Genomic DNA, 12248 nt, shown 5'->3' with positions numbered 1-12248 from the left:
GGAATGGAGATTTTATAGTATCTTTCCCCTGGAGTGGGGAGGGAATGGAGATTTTATAGTATCCTTCCCCAGGAGTGGGGAGGGAATGGAGATTTTATAGTATCTTTCCCCTGGAGTGGGGAGGGAATGGAGATTTTATAGTATCCTTCCCCTGGAGTGGGGAGGGAATGGAGATTTTATAGTATCTTTCCCCTGGAGTGGGGAGGGAATGGAGATTTTATAGTATCTTTCCCCTGGAGTGGGGAGGGAATGGAGATTCTATAGTATCTTTCCCCTGGAGTGGGGAGGGAATGGAGATTTTATAGTATCTTTCCCCTGGAGTGGGGAGGGAATGGAGATTTTATAGTATCTTTCCCCTGGAGTGGGGAGGGAATGGAGATTTTATAGTATCCTTCCCCTGGAGTGGGGAGGGAATGGAGATTCTATAGTATCTTTCCCCTGGAGTGGGGAGGGAATGGAGATTTTATAGTATCTTTCCCCTGGAGTGGGGAGGGAATGGAGATTTTATAGTATCTTTCCCCTGGAGTGGGGAGGGAATGGAGATTTTATAGTATCTTTCCCCTGGAGTGGGGAGGGAATGGAGATTTTATAGTATCCTTCCCCTGGAGTGGGGAGGGAATGGAGATTTTATAGTATCTTTCCCCTGGAGTGGGGAGGGAATGGAGATTTTATAGTATCTTTCCCCTGGAGTGGGGAGGGAATGGAGATTCTATAGTATCTTTCCCCTGGAGTGGGGATGGAATGGAGATTTCGCAGTATCCTTCCCCTGCCACACCCAGCAAGCCACGCCCACAAAACCGGTAGTAAAAAAAAATGAATTTCTTCCCTGCTCCAAAGCCTGTATGAAAATATCGGGGAAATACAGATAGTCCTCAAGTTACAACCACAATTTAGGCCAAAATGTCTACTGCTAAGTGACACATTTGTTCAGTGACTTTTGCCCCCATTTTACGACCTTTCTTGTCACTGTTGTTATGGGAATCACTGCAGTTTGTTAAGTTAGCAATAGGGTTGTTGAGTGAATATGGCTTCCCTATTGAACTGGCTTGTCAGATGGTCCTGAAACAGTGTTTCTCAAGCTGGCTGGGGAATTCTGGAAGTTGAAGTCCACAGGACTTCAAGTCGCCAAGGTTGAGAAACACTGTCCTAATATGTGATTGCGTGACTCCAGGACACTGCTACAGTCACAAAGAGGGATCAGTTGCCAACTGTCCGAATTTTGACCATGGGGATGCTCCAATGGTCAGTTGTGTGAAAAACGGTCATCAGTCACTTTTTCCAGTGCCGCTCTAGCTTCGAATGGCCACTAAATGAACTGTTGTAAGTCAAGGACGACCTTACAGATAAACAGAGTTGGAAGGGACCTTGGAGGTAATCTAGTCCAACCCCCCTCCCCCCAATCCAAGCAGGAGACCCTACACCATTTCTGACTGATGGGTTCTCATTTAATTATGCAGCACTTATGGGCATTATTTCATTATGGTTTTTCAGCTTTCCTTTCTTAAAAAAAATATTTATTTTGTCTTTACCTCTTTTAATCCATTCCAAGAATCCACCATGTGAGTTTTGTTAATATCATCCATGCCTGTGAACACCGTGAAGAGACCAGAGTTTGAATTGTTTAACTGCAATGGAAAAGAAGAACCAGTTAGGTGATTTACATACTTTTAACAATAAACTGGCAGTTGGGTGTTTCGAATCCCTAGTGCCGCCTAACAGAGTGAGCTCCCGGTACTTTCCCCAGCTTCTGCCAACCTAGCAGTTCGAAAGCATGTAAAAAATGCAAGTAGAAAAATAGGAACCACCTTTGGTGAGAAGGGAACAGCGTTCCGTGCGCCTTCGGTGTTTAGGCATGCCAGCCACATGACTACGGAGACGTCTTTGGACAGCGCTGGCTCTTCGGCTTTGAAACAAAGATGAGCACCATCCCCTAGAGTCAGGAACGACTAGCACAGTGTTTCTCAACCTTGGCAACTTGAAGATGTCTGGAGCATTCTGGCTGGGGCATTCTGGGAGTTGAAGTCCGGACATTTTCAAATTGCCAAGGTTGAGAAACACTGGACTAGCACATATGTGCGAGGAACCTTTACCTTTACCTAACAATAAATTAAACTCCCTGTTGACTCATTTTTAAGAAAAAAGGAATACAGGAAAACAAAGGCTACCGTTTTAACAGAGAGCCAGGGCAGAGAGGTAAATTACCTATGCAGATTTAGTCTTCGACTCACAACAGTTTGTTTAGTGACCATTCCAAGTTACAACAGCACTGATAAAAGTGACTTAGGATATTTTTCACGCTTAGGAGTATAGTGACTGTAGTGTCCTGGGGGTGCGTGATCACCTTTTGTGACATTCTGACAAGCAAAATCAAAAGTAACCGTGTTACTAACTTAACAACTGTAAAGGTAAAGGTTCCCCTCGCACATATGTGCTAGTCGTTCCTGACTCTAGGGGGCAGTGCTCATCTCCGTTTCAAAGCCAAAGAGCCAGCGCTGTCTGAAGACGTCTCTGTGGTCATGTGGCCGGCATGACTAAACGGCGAAGACGCACGGAACGCTGTTCGCTTCCCACCAAAGGTGGTTCCTATTTTTCTACTTGCATTTTTTAACGTGCTTTCAAACTGCTAGGTTGGCAGAAGCTGGGACAAGTAACGGGAGCTCACTCTGTTACGCGACACTAGGGATTCGAACCGCCTTACTGCCGACCTTTCTGATCGACAAGCTCAGCGTCTTAGCCACTGAGCCACCGCGTCTTTCTTCGTTGGCTACAAAAATTGAAATAATAGGACTATTTTTTAAAAAGCAGTTTTCATTTTTTTAAAATCTTGTTTATGCAAACTTCACATCTTTGCAACACATTACATTTCTTTTACATATCTGTTGTGATTCTTTTATCTGTACATATAAATCTTGTATAACTATAACTTTATATATATGTGCATTTATATTATTTCATACATCTTTTTTCTTCATTCTATATATAACATTTTACATATTCTATGTATAACAACCTTCATTACATTTGCGTCATTTTGCATCCATTTCCTATTATTTATTTGCTACAGTCTATTTTGTATTTCTGTTTTTTAATCATTTTCTGGTTTTGTAATTGTTGTTGTTTTTAACTTGTTGACCTTTCTTCCTTAAAAAGCAGTTTTCAATATGTGCAACTAAATTTACTCATCAATTCCTTATTTTTGTTTCCCGAACAACCTCTACTTTATTGCACAGCTACAACAACTGTAGGGATTCACTTGATAAGATTTGGTTTTCTTTTTAATTATAGTTTAGTGTAAATTTTTCCTCCACATATTTTCCCACCATTGTTAAGTTTCTAGGAGTGGGCTGTTAACGTTCAGCTTTCTTGATCTCTGATTAGTTGTGGGTGTCTACATTCAGGGAGGAACCGGCATCCTTCCTGACCACTAGTTATGCTGGCTGGCTGGGAGAAAAACTGGGTTCTGCATTTGGCCAACATTCCAAGATTTAAGATTGAAATCGTGGCAGGATTCCCCAAACAGTTTGCACCAATGCAACACCTCCAGTATGTTAATTTGGAAAGCGACCGTAATGAAGTAGGGGGAACTCATCAGGGGAACTCAAAAATCCTCAATTTACAACCACAGTTGAGCCTAGCATCTCCATTGCTAAGCAAGACAGCTGTAAAGTGAAGGTTTTGCCCCATTTTATGACTACTGGCCAATTGTTCACTGAATTCCTGCAGTTGTTAAGTGAGTCACACGGTTGTTAAGTAAATCTGTCTTCCCCCATTGACCTGCCTTGTCAGAAAAGGGGATCATGTGACTCGGGGACATTGTGACCGTTATAAAGCGTCTGAATTTTGATCAAATAACCACGGGGAGCCTGCAACAGTCATTAAGTGTGAAAAACGGCCATACAATTATATCACAGAAGGGAGTACCCCCCTCACTTTTTGTGAATATTTAAGTATATCTTTTCATGTGACAACACTGAAGAAATGACACTGGACTATAATGTAAAGTAGTGAGGATACAGCTTGTATAACACTGCAAATGTGCTGTCCCCTCAAAATAATGCAGCACACAGCCATTAATGTCTAAACTGCTGGCAACAAAAATGTGAGGGGGTATAATACCTTCTGTGATATACTGTAAATCCCTTTTTTTCTATCCCGCTGGAACTTCGGTCACTAAATGAACTGTTGTAAATCAAGGACTCCCTATACCAGGGGTAAAATCCAGCAGGTTCTGACAGGTTCTGACAGTGGAAATTTTGAGTAGTTCAGAGAACCGGTAGCGGAAATTTTTTGGAGTTGGAAGAATTGGCAAATGCCATCTCTGGCTGGCCCCTGGAATAGGGGGGAATGGCGATTTTGCAGTATCCTTCCCCTGGAGTGGGGAGGGAATGGAGATTTTACACCATCCTTCCCCTAGAGTGGGGTGGGAATGGAGATTTTACAGTATCCTTCCCCTGCCATGCCCACCAAGCCACACCCACCAAGCCACACCCACAGAACCGGTAGTAAAATAATTGAATTTCACCACTGCCCTATACTTCTTTCAACTTGGTTAAAAAAATAACTGAGAAGGCAGTTTCTGATTTTTCCCTCCAACAAATATGATAGCTGTAGTTTCCTTGTAGGAAGTCTCTGTTCTTGGAGATATCTGCCCATTTCAACCCCAATGTTCAGGTGTGGACCCAGACCCCAACCCCAAGGTTCTGACTTACGTCGGAAAACAAGCCGAATTTTTCATTGCCTGGACCTACGCTGACCCCTAGGCTGCTCAGGAACTGGGTGAAGGGCTCATTGTACCCCCAAATGATATCTCCAACTGTCCGGTTCATGAAGGCATTTTGATGGAAGAGGGCCAGGGCGCTGCTGAAGGCTACCCTCATGGCAAAGGGCATGTTTTCCAAGATGATGGCTGCTCCCTTGAAGGAAAATAAAAATAAAAATCAACAGAGTAAAAGAAGAATCAGAACAAACAGAAAGAATAGTTTTAAAAACTGGTCGTGGTGGCGCCGCAGTTAGGATGCAGCACTGCAGATTAATTCTGCCAACTGCCAGGAGTTCAATCCTCACTGGCTCAAGGTTGACTCAGCCTTCCATCCTTCCGAAGTGGGTAAAATGAGGACCCAGATTGTTGGGTGCAAAAGGCTGATTCTGGAAACCGCTTAGAGAGGGCTGTAAAGCACTGTGAAGTGGTATATAAGTGCTATTGGTATCGCCCTTCCTTTTTCCTTTTTCCTTTTTCCTTTTTCCTTTTTCCTTTTTCCTTTTTCCTTCCTTCCTTCCTTCCTTCCTTCCTTCCTTCCTTCCTTCCTTCCTTCCTTCCTTCCTTCCTTCCTTCCTTCCTTCTGTCCCACAATGGTCAGAATGCAGTATTGCAGGCAAATTTACCCACTGCCAGCAGTTTGATTCTAACCAGTTCAAGGCTGACACACCTTCCATCCTTCCAAGGTGGGTAAAATGAGGACCCAGATTGTTGGGGGCAAGACTCTTTAAACCGCTTAGAGAGGGCTGTAAAGCACTATGAAGTGGCATATAAGTCTGCTATTTCTAAGTGCTATTGCTATTAATTAGTTGGCTTAATTTAATCAAGGGAACGGCTTGCCACTAGGAGTTTTGGGTGCTCCATCTCTGGAGGTCTTCAAGAAGAGATTGGACAGCTGTTTGTCTGAAATGGTGTAGAGTTTCCTGCTTCAGCAGGGGGTTGGACTAGAAGACCTCCGAAGTCCCTTCCAACTCTGTCATTCTATTATTCTCATATTCTATAAATGTGGAGGTGCCTTTCCTAATTGCTATCCAGTTTTTGTTCCATCGAGAAGGAGATATCCATCTGGTTTTGTTTAGGCCTACGCCCTTAGAAGTATGTCACTAAAACCACATTTAAGCAAAACAAGGACTTATCATTATGTGTCAATTCCTAAGACTTTTGACCATGGGGATGCTGCAAGTTAAGCGTGAAAAACAGTCATCATAACTTTTTCCGGTGCCGCTGTAACTTTGAATGGGCACTAAATGAACTGTTGTAAGTCGAGGATGACCTTACAAATGAACAGAGTTGGAAGGGACCTTGTAGGTCATCTAGTCCAAGCAGGAGACCCTACACCATTTCTGACAGATGGCAGTCCAGTCTCTTCTTGAAAGCCTCCAGTGATGAAGCTCCCACAACTTCCGAAGGCAAGTCGTTCCACTGAATATAGAATAACAGGATTGGAAGGGACCTTGGAGGTCATCTAGTCCAACCCTCTCCCCCACCCCAGCAGGAGACTCTACACCATTTCTGACACTTATCAACCTCCAATTGTTTCAGAGCTGGGGACTGTCAGAAATGGCATGGAAATCCCCTTGTATACAGTAACGGCCAAAATTGTGGAAACCTTTTGGGAAAAGTGTATTTTCTAAAACTAGCTAATAACACCACTTTTGCAGGGAGTTGTACCATAAGATTATATATCAATGGAAAGATAATTTAATCAAGAATGTAGTGCAATAACTTTTATGAAGGACTTCCTATTAGAATAGCAGTTATAAAGAAGAAAAGTGAAACGAGATATATAAAAATGATCACCATAGAAAAAAGGAGATATACAAAAATGATCACCATGTCAGTTAATACTTAGTTGGGCAACCTTTAGCAGGAATTACAGCCTTACAATGTCTTCCCATGGAGTGAACCAAGTCTTTTAGTTTTTTAGATGTTATAATGTAAAACCAAGATGGAATGATTGCTTCTATTAACTGGGTTTTAACTGGGTTGGCTCCATAGATTTTCAATTGGGTTAAGGTTTGGGCTATTCCCAGGCCATTCCAGCAGTGAAATGTGATTATCTTAAAACTCCCCCCCCAAAAAGTGGTGTTATTAGCCATCAAATCTCAAAAATACAATTTTTTCCACAATTTTGGCCACTACTGTAAATAACATTTCTCTTTAACAGAAATAACTCCATATCTTCCCTTTGGCCTTCAAAGAAAATGGCGCCTGTAAATCCTGACATCAACAAACTGTATTTATTTCTAAGTATGCAAAGGTTAGTGGTGGCTCTCGAGAAAAAATCTTGTAGCCATTAGCAAGCAAAGAATCAATTCCTTGGTGACTTTGTGGTGCTTCGTTTCTGAAACATAGAGGGAAATTCTGGAATCTGTTCATCTTTTCCGGCAATCCTGCGGAAGATTGCAAGTATTTATTTACTGAATTCTCTGCAATATTTGCAGATCGCCCTGTTCCACTGAGACTTTGAGTGCACACTAAGGGAAAAACAAAACCAACAATCTGTGCAATAATTTTTTGTAGTGTAATAATACAATGAAGCCCAGCTAGCATCGTTGCTGGGATAGAATCTGACTTTATGAAAAGCAAGGTCAAACATCCTTCTGGGGGGAACATATTGCTAGGTGAAGCCCAAAATGGGAGAAAAAACCAAAATCGGTAAAAAATATGGAGCCTTTGCACAAAAGTTCCAGAAATGACACCTGTTCTGTGAAGATGGTTGACGGTCCCCAGAATTGGCTGGGATAGAAACTATAAATTGACGATGTCAACAGCCTACAAAGAAAATTTCTACAAAATGTTTCATAGGCGGCATCTGCCACCAGCAAGAATGGCAAATATGTTCCAAAACATATCTCCCAGATGTTTGGAGAGTAAACAAATATCGGGTTCTTATTATCATATGTGGTGGACTTGTCCTATGGCAAAAAAATATTGGTTAAAAATAAAATTTTGACTTTTGTGGTCCGTTGGCATCCTGCAGAGCTGGCAGCAGAGTCGGACAGTGAGGAGATTGGGGAGGAACATGAGCCAGTCCTGGAGTCTGAGGAAGGCTGCGTCAGACGCACAGAGGCAGTCAGGACCATCTGATAGTTATGTGCTGCCTTCGGAGTCTGACATCAGTGAGGCAGAAGAACAGTGTGAGCCTGTTCCCACTGCGTGCATGCGCAGAGCTTCCAGAAGGCAAGAACAATTAAGACAAAAAGGTCAACTTGTGAGTAAGGCCTGGAGATGATTGGCCCCTCCCATAAGGCATAAAAGAGGAGCAAACGGACGTGAGCCTTTGCAAGGAAGCAATTCTGGTCGGTTCAAACTCTGAGAAGCTCCGTTTGGCCTTGCAAAACTAATTGGCAATTAGGTCTCTGGCAGCGTTTCAAGGGAGATAAAGATGGGTGCTTATCAGCATTACCCTGAAAGACTGTGGCAGACATCTGTTGGACTCTTCACAGACTGTTTGTCAATCATTACGGGCTGTGAGTGACCATATTTCACAGCTGTTTAAATAAAAAGAGGGGTTTGGGGACTAAGCGTGATTGATGCTTTCGCAAGAAGCCTAGGTCAGAACGGTGGCTAGAAGAAATGACAAAACAACAAACAGACCTAAAACCAGAGATGTTCTTGTTGGGTATCCTACCATAGAAATATAATAAAAGAAATACATATTTAATTTTACATGTGGTAACAGCAGCGAGAATTGTGTATGCACAACATTGGAAAAATGAAAAATATACCTATAGAGGAAAATGTAATAAAGAAAATACTAGAATGTGCTGAAATGGATAGATTAACATTGTAAATTAAGGATAAGGAGAAAACAGGATACTTTTTAACTTGGGAATTATTTTATCAATGGTTAGAAAATAGAAGCAGAAGTTAGAAATTTAGAATTAAGGAGTAAATAAAAATGAAGAAATGTGTAATTAAATAATGCATATTGAATAAGTAAACATTATAATTAATAGACCTGGACGATAATAGTTACAAATTTGATGGTTATATGATGTTTATAATGCTTGATATTATTAACTAATTATAGACAAAGCCAAAGAGGATGTTTAATTAAATAACAGAAAATGTTTAATAAGGATATGTAAAGATTATGGTGAATAGATTTTGAGAATAATAGTATTGTATGTGTAAGATTTATTATTTGTATTTAAAAGAGATTGTACCGAGTCAGAACACAGCCATTGTGGATATGGAAATTTTATATATATAAATAGCTGATCTCGGCATTGTCCAGGTATTTATTTATAGGGGAAAATGTTCAGACCCAACGTAATTTCTAATGTTGGATTTTCCTCCTTACCAGAGGGAGCCCCCTTGTGGAGTACTGTGAAGCCGTTACCATGGCAACTCCACAGCGCTGTATAGTAGAATCCATTTTAAGGAAGTAGGGTAGAAGCCATTTTAAGGCACAACAGGCTGTATCTTAACAAAACACACACCCTGAGGGGTGTTAGGAGTGTCTTACCCCCACAGAATTTGTTTCTAGAGAGTATGTCATCTGTGTACCAAGTTTAGTTGAAATTGCTTGAGGCACTCCAGAGTAATGCTAGAACACACACACACACACACACACAGTCATTTATATGTATATATAGACAAAGAAAATTGCATAATAAAAAATAATAATAAAAAAGATCCCCAGAGTTGGAAGCTCACTTACCAAAACCAAGATATTCGGCATCATGATGTAATCGGATTCCGATCCGTTGGAACGGTCTGGTTGGAAGACGAAGGAGCGATAACTCAGAAAGGAGACAGTGTTGTTACTATGAAAAGTAATGTTCTTTTTCTGCCTGTATTCCCTGCAAAAGACGCAGAACACGACAAAACAAATCATGGTTTAAAATGGTAAAAGTTCCCCTCATACATATGTGCTAGTCGTTCCCGACTCTAGGGGGCGGTGCTCATCTCCATTTCAAAGCCGAAGAGCCAGCGCTGTCCGAAGACGTCTCCGTGGTCAGGTGCTCGGCATGACTAAATGCCAAAAGCGCACAGAATGCTCTTCCCTTCCCACCAAAGATGGTTCCTATTTTTCTACTTGCGTTTTTTACGTGCTTTCGAACTGCTAGGTTGGCAGAAGCTGGGACAAGTAACGGGAGCTCACTCCCTTATGCGGCGCTAGGGATTCGAACCGCCGAACCCCTAGCGTTTTTGATGGACAAGCTCAGTGTCTTAGCCACTGAGCCATCAGGAGTTAGAAGGGCGGGGGTTTTTTGTGTGTGATTTAAACCCCCTATTTAAGCAGGAAAGAGACGTTCTTCTAAATGGCAGGTAAACCAATAATTTTGTTTTGGCTCCAGTTTAAATGAGGCCCAGGATTGCCCGTGGTTGCGCAGACTCCTCCAATTAAAATCAAACAAAGGGCACTTCTTGCTTTCCAACAATTTTATTTTGCAAGGGATCCAGGCCGCGTTCCCCACCACAAGCTGAGGCCGAACAGTTTCCCGGTTGTTATACATTTGGATGGTTGGAGTGACGCTAAATTGAAAAGAAGATCCAGACAGTTGCTCCAGTTTGGGAAAGAGGCCAGCAATCCTCCCTCGGTCCAAACCGAAAAAGACAGGCTGGGCTCAGCCTTCCATCCAAATTTAGCAGCTGCAAACAGTCTGCTCTTAAAAAGTTGAGGTTTCCACTTGTAAGATTGGTGCCAAGACCTTTTCTTTGTTTCTGTCTTTTCTGAAAACTGGTACAACCATGCACGAGTGAGTGGCTTGCCCTGACCTACGCAGCCTGAGAAAATCCCTTGGTTTGTGATTCCTTTGTAGCAATCTCGAAATACGTCTAATTGTACGGGCTTGTTTTTATAAGGGTTTCAATAGAAGACAATCTATTGAAGACAAGGGTTTTCTTGCAGATGTTTTATTACCAAGCTAGGCAATATCATCAGTGTTGGAATGGAGTGGGGTTTGTGGAGAGGAGGAGGAGGAGGAGGAGGAGGAGGAGGAGGAGGAGGAGGAGGAGGAGGAGGAGGAGGAGGAGGAGGAGGAGGAGGAGGAGGAGGAGGAGGAGGAGGAGGAGGAGGAGGAGGAGGAGAATGGTGGCATCCTTGGTGCTCTCTGAGCTTGGTGGTTTTCTTGCAGATGTTTCATAACCCATCATCAGTGCTAAAAGGGATGGGATTTTGCAAGTAGGAGGGAGAGGAGGAGGAAGAGGAGGAAGAGGAGGAAGAGGAGGAGGAAGAAAAAGAGGAGGACAACAACAACTATAGAGTCCCCTCAGCTTGGTGATTTTCTTGCAGATATTTCATTACCAACCTAGGCAACATCATCAGTACCAGAAAATAGGAGGGTTTGTCAGGAGGAGGACTGTAGGGTCCTTGGTTGTTTTCTTGCAGATGTTTCATGACCCAAGTAGATAATATCATCAGTACTAGAATGGAGTGGGATTTGTAGAGAGGAGGAGGATGATTCTGGATTCCTCGGTGCTCTCTGATTCTCTTGCAGGTGTATCCTTTGCCAAGTAGGTCACATCATCGGTGGGAAGAAGTGTGGAGTTCCATTCCTGTTTATATACAGAAGATTATCCTGGCAGTGTTAGTGACAGTGTGGTTTTGTCTTTGGTCACTTCTGGATTAGGGAATTATTTTCTACCTGCACTTTTGTCTAGTGTTAATCCCTGCTTATCTGGGCTGCTGGTTTTAGCCTTTCTATTGGCTCAGCTTTTCTACTGTCACTTGTTCCTTGCCTTGATGATGTGGCCTCATTGGTTAATGAAACAGCTGCAAGCAAACAAGCAACTCAGAAAGCCCCAAGGACTCCTTACACCCACGTGAAGAAATGCAACCAAACCACCATGAGTAAACAAGACAATAAAAATGCATGGTAACCCCTGTCCCAGTTCAGCCTTAGACATTGTTCCTTCCATTGGTGGAAGGCAATTGCTTCAAAAATGACTCAGCCATTTATCTCAAGTCTTTAATCCTGGGAATAAATTTGGGGATTATAATTCATTTCTAAATTTATACTTACTTAACAGGGAGTACAAAAACAGTGACTCACATGCCTTCACCCTGGGGTCTTTTTCGTAATCTCTCCCACGTGGGGAGGCTAACCATCTCACACTTTGCTCCACCAAGAAGCTGGTGATGAAAGGCAGGCAGAAATGCCACCGGCTGCACGGATTGGGCCTTCCAGATGCAACTGTCCTCAGCTGTGTTGTGTAAAAGCGGTGGAGCTGGCCTCTGCTGTGCAACGCATGGGAGGTCGGTTAAGCAACTGCTAAACTTTATAAACATTTGGAATTGGATGGTTTATCATGAATCCATAACCAATAAATAAATAAATAAATAATCTTTTTCTTCTTCCTCCTTCTCCTCTTCTTCCTCTCCTCCTCCACCTCTTCTTCTTTCTCTTCCTCTTCTTCCTCTTCTTCTCCTTTTCTTCCTCCTCCTTTCTCTCCTTCTTCTTCCTTCCTCTCTTCCTCTTCACCTTCTTCCTCCTCCACCACCACCACTTCTTCTTTCTCTTCTTCTTCCTTCTCCTGT

At 42.5% G+C, this 12248-nt stretch overlaps 1 protein-coding gene across 4 annotated transcripts in view; it reads right to left on the bottom strand.

Annotated features, from left to right (window-relative positions):
* SCARB1 (scavenger receptor class B member 1) overlaps positions 1-12248 on the bottom strand; it is a 57420-nt gene that overhangs the window by 23126 nt on the left and 22046 nt on the right. For all 4 annotated transcript variants that reach the window (XM_032229154.1, XM_032229157.1, XM_032229155.1 and 1 more), the window contains exons 3-5: positions 9426-9567; positions 4710-4913; positions 1530-1625 (exon numbers count right to left, since the gene is read on the bottom strand). In XM_032229154.1, coding sequence (XP_032085045.1) covers positions 1530-1625; positions 4710-4913; positions 9426-9567 — 442 coding nt within the window. The remainder of the gene's footprint in view (positions 1-1529; positions 1626-4709; positions 4914-9425; positions 9568-12248) is intronic.

The sequence above is a fragment of the Thamnophis elegans genome, chromosome 13 (assembly GCF_009769535.1).
Source record: "Thamnophis elegans isolate rThaEle1 chromosome 13, rThaEle1.pri, whole genome shotgun sequence".
NCBI classification, from domain to species: Eukaryota; Metazoa; Chordata; class Lepidosauria; order Squamata; family Colubridae; genus Thamnophis; species Thamnophis elegans.
The sequence above is the reverse complement of the archived record's forward strand: the minus strand, read 5'-3'. Positions and strand labels throughout refer to the sequence as shown.